At 51.4% G+C, this 18,136-nt stretch overlaps 6 protein-coding genes across 6 annotated transcripts; 2 read left to right on the top strand and 4 right to left on the bottom strand.

Moving 5' to 3' along the window:
• Positions 1-841: 841 nt before the first annotated feature.
• On the bottom strand, positions 842-3,787 carry DSM5745_10977 (Rho family guanine nucleotide exchange factor CDC24; the record flags this gene model as incomplete). Its single annotated transcript, XM_026752993.1, has 4 exons — positions 842-2,175; positions 2,230-2,416; positions 2,506-2,754; positions 2,813-3,787. 4 exons carry the CDS (start codon positions 3,785-3,787, stop codon positions 842-844), a joined length of 2,745 nt encoding a protein of 914 aa, XP_026598631.1.
• A 1,752-nt stretch (positions 3,788-5,539) lies between these two features.
• Positions 5,540-8,199, top strand: DSM5745_10976 (F-box and WD domain protein; the record flags this gene model as incomplete). The annotated part of the gene is made up of 2 exons (XM_026752992.1): positions 5,540-5,771; positions 5,855-8,199. The coding sequence occupies 2 exons, from the start codon at positions 5,540-5,542 to the stop codon at positions 8,197-8,199; spliced, it is 2,577 nt and encodes an 858-aa protein (XP_026598630.1).
• A 560-nt stretch (positions 8,200-8,759) lies between these two features.
• Positions 8,760-10,259, bottom strand: DSM5745_10975 (uncharacterized protein; the record flags this gene model as incomplete). Its single annotated transcript, XM_026752991.1, has 1 exon — positions 8,760-10,259. One exon carries the CDS (start codon positions 10,257-10,259, stop codon positions 8,760-8,762), a length of 1,500 nt encoding a protein of 499 aa, XP_026598629.1.
• A 612-nt stretch (positions 10,260-10,871) lies between these two features.
• On the bottom strand, positions 10,872-14,065 carry DSM5745_10974 (involucrin repeat protein; the record flags this gene model as incomplete). Its single annotated transcript, XM_026752990.1, has 3 exons — positions 10,872-10,982; positions 11,038-13,836; positions 13,901-14,065. The coding sequence occupies 3 exons, from the start codon at positions 14,063-14,065 to the stop codon at positions 10,872-10,874; spliced, it is 3,075 nt and encodes a 1,024-aa protein (XP_026598628.1).
• Positions 14,066-14,978: 913 nt separating this feature from the next.
• DSM5745_10973 (putative cell surface receptor/MFS transporter (FLVCR)) lies at positions 14,979-16,621 on the top strand (the record flags this gene model as incomplete). Its single annotated transcript, XM_026752989.1, has 4 exons — positions 14,979-15,104; positions 15,173-15,285; positions 15,343-15,691; positions 15,749-16,621. The coding sequence occupies 4 exons, from the start codon at positions 14,979-14,981 to the stop codon at positions 16,619-16,621; spliced, it is 1,461 nt and encodes a 486-aa protein (XP_026598627.1).
• A 639-nt stretch (positions 16,622-17,260) lies between these two features.
• Positions 17,261-18,030, bottom strand: DSM5745_10972 (cytochrome b-c1 complex subunit 6 family protein; the record flags this gene model as incomplete). The annotated part of the gene is made up of 3 exons (XM_026752988.1): positions 17,261-17,325; positions 17,402-17,524; positions 17,718-18,030. 3 exons carry the CDS (start codon positions 18,028-18,030, stop codon positions 17,261-17,263), a joined length of 501 nt encoding a protein of 166 aa, XP_026598626.1.
• Positions 18,031-18,136: the final 106 nt, after the last annotated feature.

Below are 18,136 nucleotides of genomic sequence, written 5' to 3'. Positions count from 1 at the left end.
TCTTCAGCTCTAATTTACAATCTGTCTCCATGTATGGATTATTATTGTATAGAGACTCTGTGCCACTGCCGACATCACTACCGTATTTTTAGACACCCACGTTTTTGCTTCTTCAAGCTGCGCCCAACGCCGAATCAGAGAGCACGCTGGCCCCCTGCAAAGTATAAATCAAATTTTCCCTCCACCGCCTCGTCGTCACTTCGACTAATAAGATAGCACTGCAACGTCACAAGTCTATGTGAGGTGGTATCTGACCTTTCCCATTCATTATTTGTAACTGAACCTCTTCTTATGCAATAAGCAAAGTCTAGTCCGTAGACAATCAACAAAAACACCGCAGTTTCAGCCCGCCGACAACAAGATCCAGCCCTAACAATGCGAGAACACTATACATCGCCTCATCTGGGAAAACCTGCGGGAAAACGTGCAGCGTTATACATACATCATGCAATCATAGTCCGTGGACCTGGAAATTCGCAAGCAAGGATAGATGGGAATAGATGAAACAAGATGGAACAAACATCATCATAGGTAGAATTCCCTCTTGGAGAGAAAATGTTCAGACATCGAAACCAAAAAAGTCCATCAGATGTTCATGAAAGGGGGTTTGTCTTCAAGCCTCCTGTCGTCTTCCGAATCATGTGAGAATTGAAGACGCAGCTTCGGGCGGTCTCGAGCCAATCCAGTTGGAACTAATGAGCGGGCGAAATACATCCAGGAGACAACAATAGGCTGCGTCTCTTCTGCCACTTCGGCTCCTCGAGGCACTTTCAGAAGAGAAATTCAGCGCTAGCTGAGATGAAGGGGGGCGGGAGGTATAATGGGGAGCAGGCGGCTCGGTCTAGTTCTCGACCGGTTGACACCAAAGTTGGATCTCACCCACTTGACCTCGTGCAAGGTCCTCGCGATTTTGCTCCTTCCACTCCATAAATGCAAGTTGGACGGCCTCATCACTATCGATCGTCACAAAGTCGCCGTCCTCGTCTTGGTAACGTAGTCGGACCGTTTTGCTGCCGATTGAGCGATTGGTAAATCTCGCGAGTTTGGCGTCAACGCGATCGGTGAGCGTACGGAACATGATGTTGCTGGAAATAACCAGTGTCACATAATTTTCGTCAAAGTTGACTTTGGCCTTCAATTGCGTCGGCATGAACGGCTCCTCCTCAGGTTCGTGGCTTAACGGAGATGTTGGCTGATCCGAAGGGGGTGCGCCCGGCTGCCCGTCAGAATATTGAGGCTCATGGAAGGCATGAGGGTGATTGGTTCGGATAGGAAGGTTGTGGTTTATTGGAGAGTTGTTTTGGCTCCGACTGACCGGCGCTTTCATGCTGGCCATATGAGCAGGAATTGGAGGGACGGGCACATTGTCAACCGTCTGCATGGTGTGAGCACCCATGTACCGACGCATTTCAGGATTGTGATGGTGGATATCCGGGCTGCTCGCAGACCGCATTCTCTGCGACGCGCTGTTCGCTGCTTGGCTACTAGCTGACATTGGAGGCAGAGAGGGACGTTGAGCACTCCGCCCATTGGGTGGTGCGCCATTAAAGTAGCCCGAGTTCGGACCATCCCTAGATGTTGCACGAGACAAAGCAGGAGCCGTGTATCGATTGTTGTCTTCCGCCCATGGGGTGACCGGGGTTAGTTGACGATTGTAGGGATACCCCGCTGATTGTGAGCTCGACCTGGCGGATTCCGTGGGCGAGAAATATGAGTTGCCGTTTCGTTCACCTGGCGACATACTCCCAACAGGGAACTGCGTGTGTACGGATAAAGTCGAGTCGGGCATTGCTGGGTAACGGCCAGGGCCCCGGTTAGTGGAAAGCGGAGGACCAGAGCCGCCGCTTCCACCTGTCGCAGATCGGGTCCGAAGACTTGTGCTTGAAGCATTGCGACTCATGGGAAACTCGGAGAAGAAGGCTGCTTCTTTCGTGGCCTGTTCTTCGGCATCATACTCCTGCTGGAAAGGGTTCGAGATGTTTAAAGATTTCATGTAGGTGAATTCGGAATCGGATGTACCAGTATTGCGCGCACTGCGTTGCTCCGCCTGTATTTCTCGCTGCGTGTTAATATCCTTGTACCATTTACGCATCATGTCCTCATTCGAATAGCGAATAACAAAGTTATCCACTACCCCAGGGTCTCCTTTCCAGAAGATCTGAATACGATAAGAGCCTAGCCCATATTAAGTCTTAGTGTCTTTCACAGTTCTGATAGGCTTCTGCATACCTGGTTTTTGTAGCCAGACGATATCGGTCACATTTGCCATGTAGATGCGACCTTTGAGCACGAGCCGTGGCTTGCCCTTAGCAGTACTCGGCTTATCTTTGCTGCCGCCGACCAATCTTGATTTCTGCTTGTTGGGGTTTATATCCTTGCAACAAAGCAGGATTCGCTCAAAAAGATAAATGTGGTACTGAATTGGAGACAAATTAGCACATGTTTTGGTAAACCCCATCTGTAGATATCTTCGAATGTAAATTGTGCGGAGGAAACTGCACTGACCTCTCTCTCTGAATCCTTGTTGTTGTCGTTCTTGATTACCGTAAAGGTACCAAAACGGAGTAGTTCGCCGAACGATTCAATCTTTAGGGCTTTCCAGTCATCAACACGTTCGTCCAATTCAAGAAATGCTGCCGCTAGTTGTTCCTTGTCAATGGCATCGTTGGCGGCGTCTAGTACGGACTGAATGGCATCGATGGCGCGTTTGATATCGGCTTGAAGGTCGGGGTCCTCAATCTGTTTGCGTAATTCCTTTCACCATAGTCAGCAACTGGACTCCGGCGGATAGCCGCTACTCGAAAGTACTAACCGAAAGCATCAGAGGATACTTGGTCAAACGCTGAAAAGGCTTCACAAAAAAGCCGTTGAGTGTGGCTGGTTGCGCGACCATCTGCTGGAGATCAATAGAGCGTGGCGCGTTCCGGATCTTTTCCCATTCCTTCTGACAGGTCTTATCACAGCGCATTTGGTTCGCAATAAACGGCTCGTACTGACGGAAAGCTTCCTCATGTTGGATGAACAATTCACCCCAATTCTGCTTTTCCTCTGGTCGAGCATAGTGTTGCTCGAGTCTGATAAGGAATCGCTGGGAGAAATCGAGCAAGTTGTTTAGATTCAAGAAGATCTGATGACTAGCATCACCGGTGAGAGCGCCGGTGTCCTCCAGCTCTTTTTTGAGCGCTTGCAGATTTTGGAGATGGTGAACGTAGTCGCGCTCTGTTTCTAACAACTCCTTCAAAATGTGTTCTCTCTTAGTGAGCTTCCTTCCTGCTGCAGGCGCAGCCATGGCAGTATCGGACGGTTTCTTTAATTGGCCTTGAATCTCCAGGATGTCTAAGACCCGATTTACCATCTTTATTACCTTGGTGAAACCGATCGTGTTCTCGCCGTACAGATCTGTGATGAGGAAACAATCCTGTTGTGGAAACGCCATCTCTTGTATTGCGGCTTGGAGGAATTTAAATGTAGCGGCCTTTGGTCGTCTGGCTTCGGGAACCTTTGTGGTGTCAACTTCGAGGGGTGCGCCGGGGTCGGAAGCGTTGTAGATAGCCAACAGGGGGTACCCTTGTCGGAGGAAATTCCATAGTGAGGCGACGGGATCGGAGTTTCCCTGTGCTAGATCTTCTTCTTCCACCTCTCGTAGGTATGGCTCAAAGTTGGGGACTTCTGCAAGTCGCCTTTTGAGGTTAACACAGCTCTGATAAATACCCTCATTGCCGCGGCGATTGATAATGTTGTCCTCGGCGACGGGACCGCCGGGGTTCAGGCCAGCGGTGTCGGCCATTGCGACGTCCACCGACTGGGCCCGTTGGAGTGAGGGGGTAGAGACGGCTGATCGACTAGCGACAGTGTATGGGAGGTTCAAATCTGCGCAGCAGACTAAGAAAGGAAAGGAATAGACAAAGCAGTGGCGGCCAGCGGAGGTTGTACGAGAGTTGTCGTCAGGTCAAGCATGAATCACTGAAGAACGCGAGCCAGTGCCCAGTGGACCGATGCGGGACGGATGGCGCAAGCGAGCAGCTAAGGAAGGGAGTGGAGATAGGAGCAGTGTTCAGTGTTCAATGCGGCGGTGGTCACGACTGGCACTGAGCAACAGCGGTTACCGTAAACTAACGATGGCGCAGGTTAGAGGGGGCTGTTGTTACCTCGGAACCTGGATATGCGATTGGAAATATGGTCGCAGCTGTGTTTCACCCTTGCTGGCCAGCTTAAGATCGAGAGAGAATTATTGAGAGCGATCCCTAAGAGAAGGGGAAAGTGTGGGGTTTGGCGCAGCAGTGAGCCTGGAACCCTGAGGACCGGGATAGGAGACCGACTGCTACGAAGCAAAAGGGGAAAGAATGGATGTTGGGCAGTGAAGAGCACAGGACATTAAATCATGATAAGCCAGGGAGCAGAAGACCAGCAGACCAGACGAAAAGGGAGACGGGGAGGAGTTGCCCAGGTGCAGGCAGTGTTGCAGTGACCGACCCCGAAGGAGCACAGGTCCAGAACCTGAATTTCCAGGCAGCCGGGGCCAGACTCGGATTCACGTTGTACAACTTCATTATAGCGCAAGCCAGGGCCTTGATATATCTACTTCGTGGCAACGCCAGTTGTTTGAGGCTTGACTAGTCCAACGCCTTTGCATGTTAAAGGACTATACGTGATTCGAATCGGTGCTGAACTGCTGATCTATCGCGTCTACTGCTTCCGCTACACCTTCATTCCGTAGTGTGCGTATAGTATGTGTCGAGATTGTATCGTAGCCAGATGGACGATCTACTTACTCCGTATCTCTCAGAATATATAAAGTCTCTCATAGATCGCTGAGGCCAAGCTGCCGTTTCAGACGCTAGAGTCCCGAGTCAACGGCTGCTAGAGGAAACGCTGGAGGAACCTTAAGCACATGCAGGGATGCGCTACAAGTTAAGATGGCGGGGCATGCACTGCAAACAGGTCAGTCGACTCCTAGCAATTTCAGCCCTGCTAGTGGGAATAATGAATACTGACTCTGATAGACAGCCAACCATGAACTTTCTATCTTTATTTATTATTCCTATGAAGTAGGTATACCAGGTAGCCCGCGAATACCTGACACGGTTTGTGAAGCCATGCCAGCATAGAAACTGGATAGTAAGAGCTGCGTCGCATAACAATGGGAAGGGACCGAGCATACTGGAATAGGTTGGTGAATTATTGGATTAGGATAGTAATGAACGCTGAGATGTAATATTTGTTTTGATGGGCTGGAGTAGCTGGGTCTGCCAACTCCGCGCCGGCATCCACTTCGCACTTCCTCTTTGTTATCATCATCCTGTCAGTTTCATGTCGCATTCCAACCACAACCAACCCCCTTCAATCTCCGGGACGATCGCTCCCTCGAATATTCGCGTGTTCAGCACCTAGAAACGAACCGGTGGCCGCAAGACAGCATTTTACCCACCGCCTTAGGCAGAAGCTGGGCGTCTCGGCTGAGGCTCTGATCGGGTCGATAAGGAGAAGGCCGCGGAGGAACAGGAGCGAGGCCGTTTGATCGTCATATCAAGAGTTCCAGATGGACCATACTCCCATGGCGAGAGATAGCGATGCATCTGATGGCTCGATCCCTCTTCGTCTCTTCCCGTCCGACCTCACCGCCCGCTCTTTGTCCGCCCCCTTCAAGGTGGATGAAGGCTATGCGGACGATACGCGAAGTCAGGCGGATAAGGAGCTCTTGCGCTCTCCCTCAGACGATGTGATGTCCATTCCAGACTGGGTCCTTGCACATAGCGAGGCTGAAAGGGCCGGTGAGTCTCAGCCATTCCTCCCCGCGCCTGTCGCGTGATTGCCCGTGGTTGATATGAATGCTCATTGTTATTGCCCTCTCTAGAAATCGCCTATAGCCTCCTACGTACTCTGCGCACATCCACTGTCGCCGCAGTTGTAGAGCGACTGTCTCCGCTATTGCACATGGACCCCGTTCTCAGACTGCCGCCGGAAATCACCGCGGAGATATTCTCCTACCTCGACCCCCAGACCTTGGTGACGGCTTCTTTGGCCTCCCGCGCGTGGCGAGATCGGATATCCGATTCCCGCCTATGGAAAGAACTATATATCGACGAAGGATGGCGCGTTGACATCGATGCGATCCGCGCTTTCGAACAGGAGCACTCTGGGTTCCCATCACCACAATCTCGGAAATCACGTTCGAGGTACGCGGATACGGACCTCGGGGAGCCCAAGCAGAAGAAGCGTGTACCATCAGGATGGCTCGACTCCCGCGCTCAAGCGTCGGAGGGCAATGGTTCGAGCACGTTGGGACTCAATCAACAAGGGCATGCAAGATCGGATAGGGAAGGCGACCATCTAATGTCTGATGCGGCGGATGATCGCAGCACACTCTTTTCTAAAGAAACAGAAGACGGGTATGGACATGAGTCTACGCAGGAAATATCTTCGCCCACCATTGAACGAGCACCATCGAAAACCACCCATTCACCTCTCCTCCTTCGAATGCCAAACGGTTCCGCTAAGATCAACTGGCCCTACCTCTTCCGACAGCGCAGGCGCTTGGAAGACAACTGGGCGAAAGGACGATTTACGAATTTCCAACTTCCGCACCCCTCGCATATGGAAGAGGCCCACCAGGAGTGCGTATACGCTATCCAGTTCGTCGGAAAGTGGCTCGTCAGTGGTAGCCGAGATAGAACTGTTCGAGTTTGGGACTTGAACACCAAAAGACTCTGGCACCGACCCTTGATCGGGCACACAAAATCAGTTCTGTGCCTCCAATTTGACCCTCGCCCTTCCGAAGATGTTATTATATCTGGGAGCAGCGATAAAAACGTCATTGTCTGGCGATTTTCTACAGGCGAGAAGATACATGAAATTGCGCCTGCACATGATGATTCTGTTCTAAACCTCAGATTTGATGAACGATACCTTGTTACCTGTTCAAAGGATAAACTCATCAAGATCTGGAATCGAAAGAATCTGTCAGCGGCTGATAAGGACTATCCTAGCGTCCAACAGGGGTCGGGGGTTCTGTACCCATCATATATCGTGGACACAAGTGAGATACCATCTCCCGTTCTGGAAGCAGAGATCGCCAAGAACCATATCCGTACCCTGGCGCCGTTCTCTCTCCTGATGACACTGGTGGGCCACACCGCTGCTGTCAATGCTATTCAAATAGACGGGGACGAAATTGTCTCAGCTTCGGGCGACCGATTGATCAAAGTCTGGAATGTCCGCAATGGCGCTTGCATGAAGACCTTTGTAGGGCACGACAAGGGTATAGCATGCGTTCAATTTGATAATCAGCGAGTCGTCAGTGGGAGCAATGATAACACAATCCGGATTTTTGACCACGCCTCCCGTGCAGAAGTTGCCTGCCTACATGGCCACGCCGACTTGGTTAGGACCGTTCAAGCCGGCTTCGGCGACCCCCCGGGCTCAGAAGAAGCCCTGAAACTGGAAGCCTTAGCAGTTGACCGAGATTTCTGGAATGCCCAAAGTTCAGGCGAGGCGGTTGATCTAGGTCCCGCTGCCCTACGACGAGCCGGCTACCTCCAGAACACAGCCGGGTCCCGCAACCCTCGAGACATCAAGGCACTAGGTGCCTCTATTCCGCCAGGAGGCGGCGGCAGCAAATGGGGAAGGATTGTATCCGGCTCTTATGACGAGTCCATTATCATCTGGAAAAAGGACCGGAAGGGCCAATGGATCGTTAGCCAGAAACTGCGGCAAGCTGAAGCGGCCGCTAATGCCTCTTACATTGCACACTCGAACACATCATCCTCACGCTCAGGCCCCGGAAATGCCTTTGCCCTCGCTCAGCAAGCTGCACAGGCAACGCAAACCCAGGGGCCTTCTAACTCCTCACAACCATCATCCTCTACCTTCGTCACACATGCCCTCAACAACCTTCAACAGGGCAACTCAAATCCGAACTCCTCTTTCTCAACGACACCCCAACAAACAGAGCCCCCCAACCGCCCAACTCCACCCCCGGGCCCGCCCCTAACGAGCCTCCTCGCAGCCGCCAACTACTATACACACCCACGCGCCCGCCTCCTCGCACAAGCCGCGACTCCAACAAGCCGGATCTTCAAGATCCAGTTTGACGCTCGCAAGATTATCTGTGCGAGTCAGGACTCACGCATCGTGGGGTGGGATTTTGTCGGTGCAGACGAGGAGCTCGAAGAGGCTTGTCAGTTCTTCATGGGATTATAGCATGGCATGCATGTTACTGGATATATCTATGCAGAATAAAATGGATAATAGTAATTATTATTTATGACGACTCTCCTATGTCATTGTCATTTATGATAAGCTTGCCTATTGTTTGGTATGGTGTATTCGTTCTCATCTTTGTTTGGACCTGTATCTTTTGCATAAAGTGGCAGGCTGTTTTCGAGGCTCTCCACGATGGTCTTTATACACGGGGTTCATATATGTTGTGGCGTTCGTCTACCTTCCTCGTAATCATGCGTTTATCTAGCCCTGCTCTACTGTCATGACCGATGAACGCATCTATTCATATTTAAAACTTCATATTCAAAACATAGAAGCTGTTCATGGGAAGAATTGTTCTCGTCTGATAGAAGATATTAAGCAATGAAGTGACTAAGAAACCAAAGTCCTCATCTAACGGTCCACAAGTACAAAGTTCCTCTTCCATCTCGTTCTAGCCATATCGAGTCCTTGGAAGTAACAGTAGGTAAAGATAGGGCCGTCACATATTTCCAACAGAAAAAAAAACCAGTTGCCCAGAACTACGAAAATTGCAAAGCTCATGAATTGGCTGGCCCTTCGGGAGAAGCAGTTGACGGATGCTGCTGAGACTCGTTAGAGGTCTGGTCACGCGCAGTTACATATGTGTCTTGTGTAGTGGTGTTCATCGTCGTGTTCGGATTTACGCCATCTGATGGATTCAGATGCTCTGATTCATCCGACCCATGGCAGCAGCAACATGTAGTCTTTGCTCGTTTCTTAACAAATTTCCACCACTCTGGCGTATCATTGTCACGATCGTTTCCCTGAACTGTGTCCGCCTCTTGCGGATTGAGGGGCGCAGCAGAATGCGACTGTGTCGGTGCGAAGTATAACGACTCTGAAAGGTTCGAGAAAACCCGTACAACGAGCCGCCATGTGGTTTCTGGCACTCGAGATACACAAGTCTGATATGATTCAATCCTCGCATTAGGGGGCCCTTGGTGTAGCAATGCCGGGTTTAGCGTACCATTGGGTGGTGCCGCGGAATCAGTAGCCAGCGACCTTGGCATATTCTCCTCTAACCAGCGCAATGTGGCTTCGTCTTCTGCATCTCTCGCACTTCGATCACTCGAGGAGGAAGTACCGGTAGGATCTGCCCCTTCAGGCACCGCGTCGTTTGTCTCTGTGGTCGGCCCATCGCACTGAGCGAGAGGTAAATTGCCCTGGTGAAATGGATGATCATTCGGCCCCTTCAATATACTTGTACCATGACCACTTTGCCGCTGTGGGAAGCTTCCTAGAACAGCGGTGCCATCTTCTGCGTACACTCGTGTACGTCCCTGTCGATCAGCCGTGGAAGGTGCGTTGGTTGCAGGAGTCCGCTGAAAAAGTCGGCGTAGCAATGACTCACTACGGCTAGGGACTGGATGATCAGCCCCAATACGGAAGTCATATGTTCTGGCTTCCTCTGTGCCAAATGTTGGAAGACCAGGAGGCGTGGGCGCTCGAGTAGGTGGTGGGAATTCCGGAAGGGTAGGGCTTACGGGCGATTGAATATTCGCCGGCCACTTTGGCGATGATGAAGCTGCATCCGCTGATTTATCAACATCGACGCTGGGATCTTTCGCCGGACTAGATCCGCTGGTTTCATGAAATTCCGATAGGTGGTCTGGCATTGACCATCCTTTCAGTTCTTCACCCGCCGTTCGCAATTTATCGGCCACCAAGTGCGCACGCGGGGGCCTGCTAATCTCGTCCGGATCGCATATAGGAGGGTCAGGGGCCGAGCCTCCATATGCGCGGCCTTGTTCTCGCGAGATAGAGTGGAAGGTAGCGACATTAGCGGCCATTCTCGTGTCCACGCGCTCAAGCGGGCGGTTGTCGCTGTGGTTCCCGGGCGTTGTCACGCTGTCATCGTCGGAGGTTGCCCTAAGTGCGTTGTATATTGAACCTCCGTTGCTCGACTCTAAAAAGGTCGAGACTGAACGTGCGGGCGAATCACTCTTCGGGGGAAACAGTGTGGCAATGGGATATCGCTGGTCTTCTTCCATTGGATGGGTCTTCCCGGGTGCAGCCATTCTATAATTAAGCAAAGATTGTCGATAGACGCATTATGCATCAATAGAGAGGTAAAGGAATATTTAGACGAGAGCGAGGAGCGTGAGAAAGCTGAGATACTGTCAGTTTGAGACAGTCGGCAGTACAGGAGGAGGGAGGAGGCCATCCATCGCGCTTTCCCAACTGACCTGGAAACAACGGCAGCACAGAACCACAGAACCTTTCCGGCGGAACATCAGAATTGAAGGGAATGTACAATTGAAGACTGATATGCAGCCGTAGCAGATCAAGTTCTATGATACATATTTGTCAAGCGTGATATGTGCAGACTCGGACAAGTCAGAAACCGAGATGAAAGACCTCGTACCCAAGGGATGAGGATGATTAAGAAACAAACATTAATATGTACGAAGAATGGTAATATATTCACCGTGGCCATCATCCGGAACAAGGGAGCCCAGTTCGACGTCGCCCTGCCATGCAGTCGAACGTGGTCTGGTGTTGGAAACAACCGAGTCGCTGGGAACCGACTAGAAGCGGCCGATGGGCTATGGGCTCCTGACGCGGCCCGAAAGATAATAGTAGAAGGGGCAGAGAAGAAAGAAAATGAATAAAGTAAGGAAATGTGTTCATCATAACGCCGTTACAGTTTGGCTGAGGTTCGACTTGCCGCTCAGATTCGCTTGCTCCCTTTTAAGATTCCGTAATATGGCTTCGAGTTTCCTGCGCTCTTCCTGCTCAGCCTGTTCTCGGGTCAGCGTCGTAACAAAAGGTATGTTGAAGGGGAAAATAGCTCACCTTGAGTATCTTCATGTTCTCGGCGCGGGTATCCCGCATCATCTTCTTGAACTCGTTCTTCAGCACCATTGTGGATGTTGTCTCGTAAGGCCCGTCTCGTCCCATAGAGGAAGCGCTGTTGTTGGAGCCCATCCAGCTAATCCGTTCTTCATTGAGCTGAGTCTCCAGCTGCTCACATCGATCACGGAGGTTATCAATCATGCCCTCAAACCTTTCACGCTCTTTCTCAAACTCGATGCTCGCTTTGGTCATAGCCTCGTAGTCATCCACAGTTTCACGCAGCTCTTTCTCCAGTGTTTCAACGCGGTTGTGAACATCGCCACTCACAGGCTTTCCAGCCTTAAGGGCTGCAAGCTCCTCAGCCATTTCGAAGTTTCGAGCCTTCAGTTCGTCGAGCTCCTGGAAAAGGGCAGGGTCGGCGGCGGCTTCAGCGGCCCGTTGTGCACGTGTCCCATAAGCACCGTCAAGTTCTGCTTTGACCATGGTGAGCTCAGTCTGGGCCCTTACGACGTCGCCCTCCAGGTCGGTCAACTCCCGTTGCAAGCGGTGTGCGTTCTCTTCTGCATTGTTGCGCGCTTCGGTTGCTTCCCTGAGTTGAGACTCTAGTTTTTCACGTATCTCGTTCATCGATTCTTCCAGTCGTGATATTTCCGCGTCAGCTTGAGCGCGCATATCGGTTGCTTCCTTGACACGAATGTCTGCGTCGTGGCGAATCTGGTGGATTGTCTCTTCCAATTGCGCGACTTGTTGCTCCGCGCTTTCGCGCGATTCTGCGGAATCTTGTAACTGGCCAACGACACCTTGTAATCTGGTGACTTCGCCCTCCAGGCGGACCCGAGCTTCGTGATGCTCATCTCTCTCGTGTTGTATTTTTTGAATGATATCTTGAAGGCGCGCAATCTCAACTTCAGCACGCTCATCAACTTGATCGCGTGTATCCCTCTCTTGCTCAATCTTCTGGACGATAGCTTGAAGGCGTGCAATTTCGGCTTCCGCACGCTCCTGGTCTTCATGATTCTCGGCTTTCTCTTGCTCAATCTTTTGGATGATATCTTGTAGGCGTGCAACTTCGGCTTCTGCACGTCCATGAGCTTCATGATGTTCATCCTTCTCCTGTTGGATTTCTTGAATCATAGCCTGGAGACGTGTGACTTCGGCTTCCGCACGTCCATAAGCTTCATGATGTTCATCCTTCTCCTGTTGAATTTCTTGAATCATAGCCTGGAGGCGTGTGACTTCGGCTTCCGCGCGACCGTGGGCTTCATAGTGTTCGTCCTTCTCCTGTTGGATCTCTTGAATCATAGTCTGGAGGCGTGTGACTTCAGCTTTTGCGCGCCCATGAGCTTCGTGGTGTTCATCCTTATCTTGTTGGATCTCCTGAATGACTGCTTGAAGGCGTCTGACTTCAGCTTCCGCGCGCCCGTGAGCTTCGTGGTGCTCATCCTTCTCTTGCTGGATCTCCTGAATAAAACTCTGAAGGCGAGCAATCTCGGCTTCCGCATGCCCATGCGCTTCATTCTTGGAATCACCAAGATCTCTGGTGCTTTGCGTCTCCCGAGACTCTGACAGCTCTCGTCGTACATTTTCTAGCTCTTTCAATGCCATATCGTAATCTTCCTTAGACTGCTCACCTTCACGCTCCGCAATTTCGAGTTCTTTACGAAGGTGGGCAAGCTGTTCAATCAAATCGGCAATCTTGGCGTCTCTTTCTGCATCCGACTTGGAATTCAGCTCGCGCTGCTGCTGAATCTGGGTTGTGAGAATACTCTTTTGCTCCAGTAACTTCTCGACTCGACTCTCCAAGCCGGTGATTCCAACACTAAGGAACGTAAGATGTTCCGCAAGATCGCTGTCAGATGGATCAGGAGTCGGGGGCAAGGTTTGAGCGCGAGGTAAACCGGGATTCTCCATGATGCTGAGCAACTGTTGGCCCATCTCTACTAACTGCTGTTCGCTAACACGGTCCAGGCTCTGGTTGGGCATATCAGCTTTAGGCTGAGAACCAAGTACATCGATTCCATTCTCGATATACCTCAGGTGAGCATCCACCATGGCTGAAAGGTCAACCGCGTCGCCATTACTAGAAGGCTGGGGAATTTGACCGAACTCGGTGTCTGGATCCGACCGCAGTAACGTATCTCGTAGTCTGCTGCTCAGCGACTCCAATTTCCTTTCCGTTTCTTGGATATTATCATGCGCTAGACTGTTGGTAAGCGGCGCCCTGATCTCAAAGTTTGTTGGTCCATCCAGTGGGTCCGACGTTTTATACAAGCTCCGATCATCGAAATCGTCCACCGTATTGCTGCTGGACAGGCTTTCGGGGGTATGCGGAATGCCGTTCTTCGGATTCTTTTTCAAGCCCTTGTGTGTCAATTGCAGAACACCAGCAGTGTGCTCCAGCAAGCGCTTTTGTATCTCTTGTCCTTTGCGCTCTGAATACCAGATGTCCATTGACAGCTCCTCACATTTCCGATTGCTTAGTGCAAGTTCCTCGTTTGTCTTATTGAAAGTTGGCTCGTTCTGGCCTGGTATATCGATATCGTACTCCTCATTATGGTGTAATCGGCTTAGAGACATGGCGGCATCACGAAGCTTTAATTCCAGGGCCAGTTTTCGTTTAGCCGCATTCGTACGGTTGGACAGAACTCGGAGCTCCTTCTTCAAGCCTTCCATTTCCTCGACCGACAAAATTTCATAGTTTATGCTGTCACCCATGGCCGTTTCGGTGAGTAGATACATTGCTACTGGGTCATTTGCGCTGAGTGGGACGGATCGGGGAGGGTGCGAGGTCGGGTTTGCCTATAGGATGTACGCTCGAAAATAAGCCACTTTCTTAACTAGTTTATGTGGCAGAAGTACATACCGGACTATACAGCGACTTCTCCGCATTTTGGGAACTGAGAGCTGCACGGTAGCCGTCCAGGAGAACCTTGGTTGGCGGCGGCTGGGGGGCGCCGTACGAAGCGGCCGAGTAATGCCTCGGGTCGCCATAAGACGACTGGCTAGACCGAAAATCGAGGCCGTTCATCGTATCGAAAGGAGGAGCAGTCGTGGAATCGTGGAAAAGGAGCGATGGAATAAACCCGGTCTAGCAGGCAGTATACATTATTCTCGGAGTCTCCGGTCTACCGCCAGGGGTTGACTCGTTCGACGGGTATACAGCGGATGAGCGAATGAGCTGATGAGAAAACGAAGGAAATAAATTATCGAAAGAAGAGGGGACAAGGCTTTAACAAGGTGCAAAACGTTGAAAGAGAGACAATCGCAGAATTGAGCAGAGTTGAAGGAATTGGGAGCTAGATTGGCGCCAGTCACGAGAGAAGATCTGCAGTGTCCAGAGGCGGCTGGCCAAGCCTGTTCAGGAACAAAGAGAAGGATCAATCAGATTTTCTGCATTTCGCTCTTTTTCGAATCTCGAGAACCGACCAATATTATGTATCTTGTCCATTATATATGCTGAGTACTACCAGGATAAGCATCAGCATGATGCATGGCCGAGGAATGGTGCTGGGTTGAGAATCCATCTGATAAGCGCAGTGCCCCTGACGATGATACACCCACCGAAGATCCAGGGCCGTGGAGGCAGTCCTTGCTGCGAAGTACTTGCACATATAATATAGTTTGTAGACTATTTAAATCTGATATACTTCAAGCTTCCCCATCCCCACAAGGCTAGGAAATAATCTGGGGAATTTAATGAGAGGGGGTCCGGAGGAATGTCAATGCGGAGAAGACCACGAACTGTGACCAACATTTGATGGAACGTGAAACGCAGCCAACCTCGGATCAGGACCAAAATTGGTCTCAAAGCGAAACATACCCTAGTCTAGCTCTTATCGCCTGTCGGTACTCAAAAATGTGATATATTCCATCGAGTCCCGTGGCTGGGACGGAAATTTAGTCCTGCGAACGCAACCTCCAGCCATACCCTGACGCTCACAATGGGCTCTGATGAGCACGAAAGCGTAGTCGAACTCCCACCATCAGGACCTGCTTACAGGGTCTACAAGCGACGGTTCTGGGGCTTAGCGCAGCTTGTTCTGTTGAATATCATTGTTAGTTGGGATGTACGTTGCCTGCACTGGACTCCAACGGGAGGGGCAGTATAGACAAGAGACTAACGAATCCCCCGCAGTGGTTGACCTTCTCTGCCGTCTCAACTACAGCTGCGGAGTATTTCGATGTCTCAGAGAGCGCTGTTAATTGGCTGAGTACGGGCTATCTGTTCGCCTTCTGTGTTGCGAGTCCGTAAGTGTCCTCTTGCTCTCGTCGTTGCAGATGCGCTAACCATGAGTATCTACCCAGCATTGTCATAGTTACTCTCAATAAAGGCGGCCCCAAGCCGGCTATCATCGTTACCTCAGCCCTTCTCCTAGTCGGGAACTGGATCCGTTATGCAGGGGCCAAGGCAAAGGGGGGCATCTTCGGTGTTACGATGTTCGGCCAGATCCTAATCGGCCTGGCGCAACCGTTCTGTCTCAGTGCTCCAACTAGATATAGCGACCTCTGGTTTACAGACCATGGGCGAACCAGTGCAACGGCTGTAGCCACATTGGCTAACCCACTGGGCGCTGCGCTGGGTCAGTTGATAAACTCCTTCTGGGCGAGCGAGCCGCATGAGATACCGGACATGGTTCTATACATCTCGATCATGGTAAGCAGATCCATAACCCCAGATGGACGGCGCATGATGTTGACAAAACAACAACAGGCAACAGTCGCATCCATTCCATCGTTCTTCATCCCCGCCAGACCACCAACACCACCCAGCGCATCCTCCGCCGCAACAAAAACTCCCCTCGTCCCAGCCATAACGCAGCTCCTCCAGACCCTCGAGTTCTGGCTCGTCCTCATCCCCTTCGGCGTATACGTCGGCTTCTTTAACAGCGTCTCTTCCCTTCTCAACCAGATCTTGTCACCGTACAACTTCTCCGAAACAGAAGCCGGCATCGCAGGTGGCATCCTCATCATCGTCGGCCTCATATCCTCTGCCATCCTCTCACCCCTCACAGACCGCTACAAGCGCTACCTCGGCACAATCCGCGTTCTCGTCCCCATCGTCGCAATCTCTTACATCGCTCTGATCTTCGCACCGTCCAGCCCGGCTGGCATTGGGCCGTCATACGCCATAATGGCCATCCTCGGCGCTTCATCCTTTGGCCTCCTCCCGGTGGTCCTCGAGTATCTTGTTGAGATAACGTATCCGTTCTCCCCCGAGATCGGAAGCACGATCTGCTGGACCGCGGGGCAGTTGCTTGGAGCTGTGTTTATTCTCATCCAGGATGCGCTTAAGGCCGGGGAAGGCGCTGACCCGCCACTGAACATGCGCAATGCTCTTATCTTCTCTGCGGTTGTCGCTTGTGTGGCCGCGCCGTTCCCGATCTGTATTGGGCTGTTCGGGCGTGATGTTAGAAGACGGCGCCTAGATTTCGATCGAGGCGTGAATTTGGATGAGATGCAGACCGAGCGGGTCGAAAGTGTGCTGAGCGACATTGGTGTCGAGGTTGCTGGTGCAGGTCTAGGCAATGAGTCCGGGAAGTCGAGATTTGGTCTCGGGTTGAAGGTTCCCTGGGGGAAGAACTGATATCGCACAAATGTAATCCTTGATCCTTGCATCTTGCCATTTCTTTCTGTCTTGTGGGTAAGGTGATGATGTACGGCTTGTTTCTAGCTTGTTCGAGTTCTATTGAGCGATTTTCGGTCCCAGGCATACTTGTGAATCAGAATAATGATCAAGAACAATCGATTGGCCATTCACCGTTAGTCTATGCGCTAAATCTGCAAGGGGACCTGACAATGAAGTGAACGGTATGCTGGCCAATCCAAAATATTGTAGGGTAGGCTGTCTGTGTCAGCAATCACCAAGTCATTTAATGTATCTGCAGCGTTCGGTTAAGTTGCCATTCGGTTGAACAAGGCGCATAAATACATAAAGTCTAGAGAAAAGTAGCATTCATCTAAAACACAAGTTGATATAAAAAAGGCGGAGACCAGCTATCTGTACATACACACAACACATTAAAGGACAAAGTTCGTATCGTCTTTCAATCCTCTAAGCGCAAAAGTCGACAAGAAATGATACATATCCCAATCCCATGCGCAGTGCGCGACTGCTGGCTTTTTTCTTCAATGTGCGTTCCGGATCATGTCGTTGGTCGGCTTGGCGGGTCTCGTTAATCCGGTAGATAAACCGAGGATCGGGGATCGTTTCAGCTTTGCCTCCTTATTTGAGGGCCTTCCAGAGCTTGGGGGCGGCGCACTGAGTGGCACAGTGCGCGAGGTGGAAGACTAAATGAGATGATGAGTTAGTCGATTGAACGCAAGTAGACTACTACGACTCAAGTCTCAGGTCAATTGTACTTACACTCCTCAACGCAGTCCTCCTTGGGACCCTTGTAGTCCTCATCCTCCTGCTGCGCGGTCACGCGCTCAACGCACTCATCGTAGTGGTGCTTGTAGGGAGCGCACTGAGCGGAGTTGGCACATTCTATAGGAGACATCGTCAGCATACCAACTCTTTCGGTAGCCGAATTCTAATATGAAGCAGCCGCCCGCGCGTAATGGCTCGTAAAACGCGAGTTTCAAATGCGTTACCGAGGCAAGCGGTAAACCCGAAAACAGGTAATCCGAGCAAGAGCGCATTTGTAAAGAATCGACAAGACAACTCAAGCAAAACTCACCCTCCTCGAGCTTAGGCTTGATGTCCTCAGGCTCCTCCTCTTCCTCCTCCTCCTCCTCTTCTTCTTCCTCCTCTTCCTCGGCCTCGGGCTCGGCCTCCTCACCCTTCTCCTCCTCCTCGGAGCTCTCCTCGGGGGTGTCCTCGGCAGCAGAGTCCTCGCTCTTCTCGGTGCTCTCCTCGGCGGGAGCGTCGCCCTTCTTTACCTCCTCGGGGGCGCTGGACTCATCCTCAGTGGTGTCGGCGGGAGCCTCAGCGTAGGCCTGGGGGAAGCCCCAGGAGGAGACGACTTCGGAGAAATAGTCGGCGAAACCCATCCTGAACCGTCTTGGGGAGGTCAATTGATGAGACTGGAAGGTCTGGGGTGACGGGTCGGTGGGGGTTGAGCGAGGTTGATGAGGTTTGGTGGTTTTCAGAAGCTGT

This window comes from Aspergillus mulundensis (genome assembly GCF_003369625.1).
Source record: "Aspergillus mulundensis strain DSM 5745 chromosome Unknown scaffold_17, whole genome shotgun sequence".
Taxonomy (NCBI): Eukaryota; Fungi; Ascomycota; class Eurotiomycetes; order Eurotiales; family Aspergillaceae; genus Aspergillus; species Aspergillus mulundensis.
This window is presented reverse-complemented; position numbering and strand designations above follow the sequence as displayed.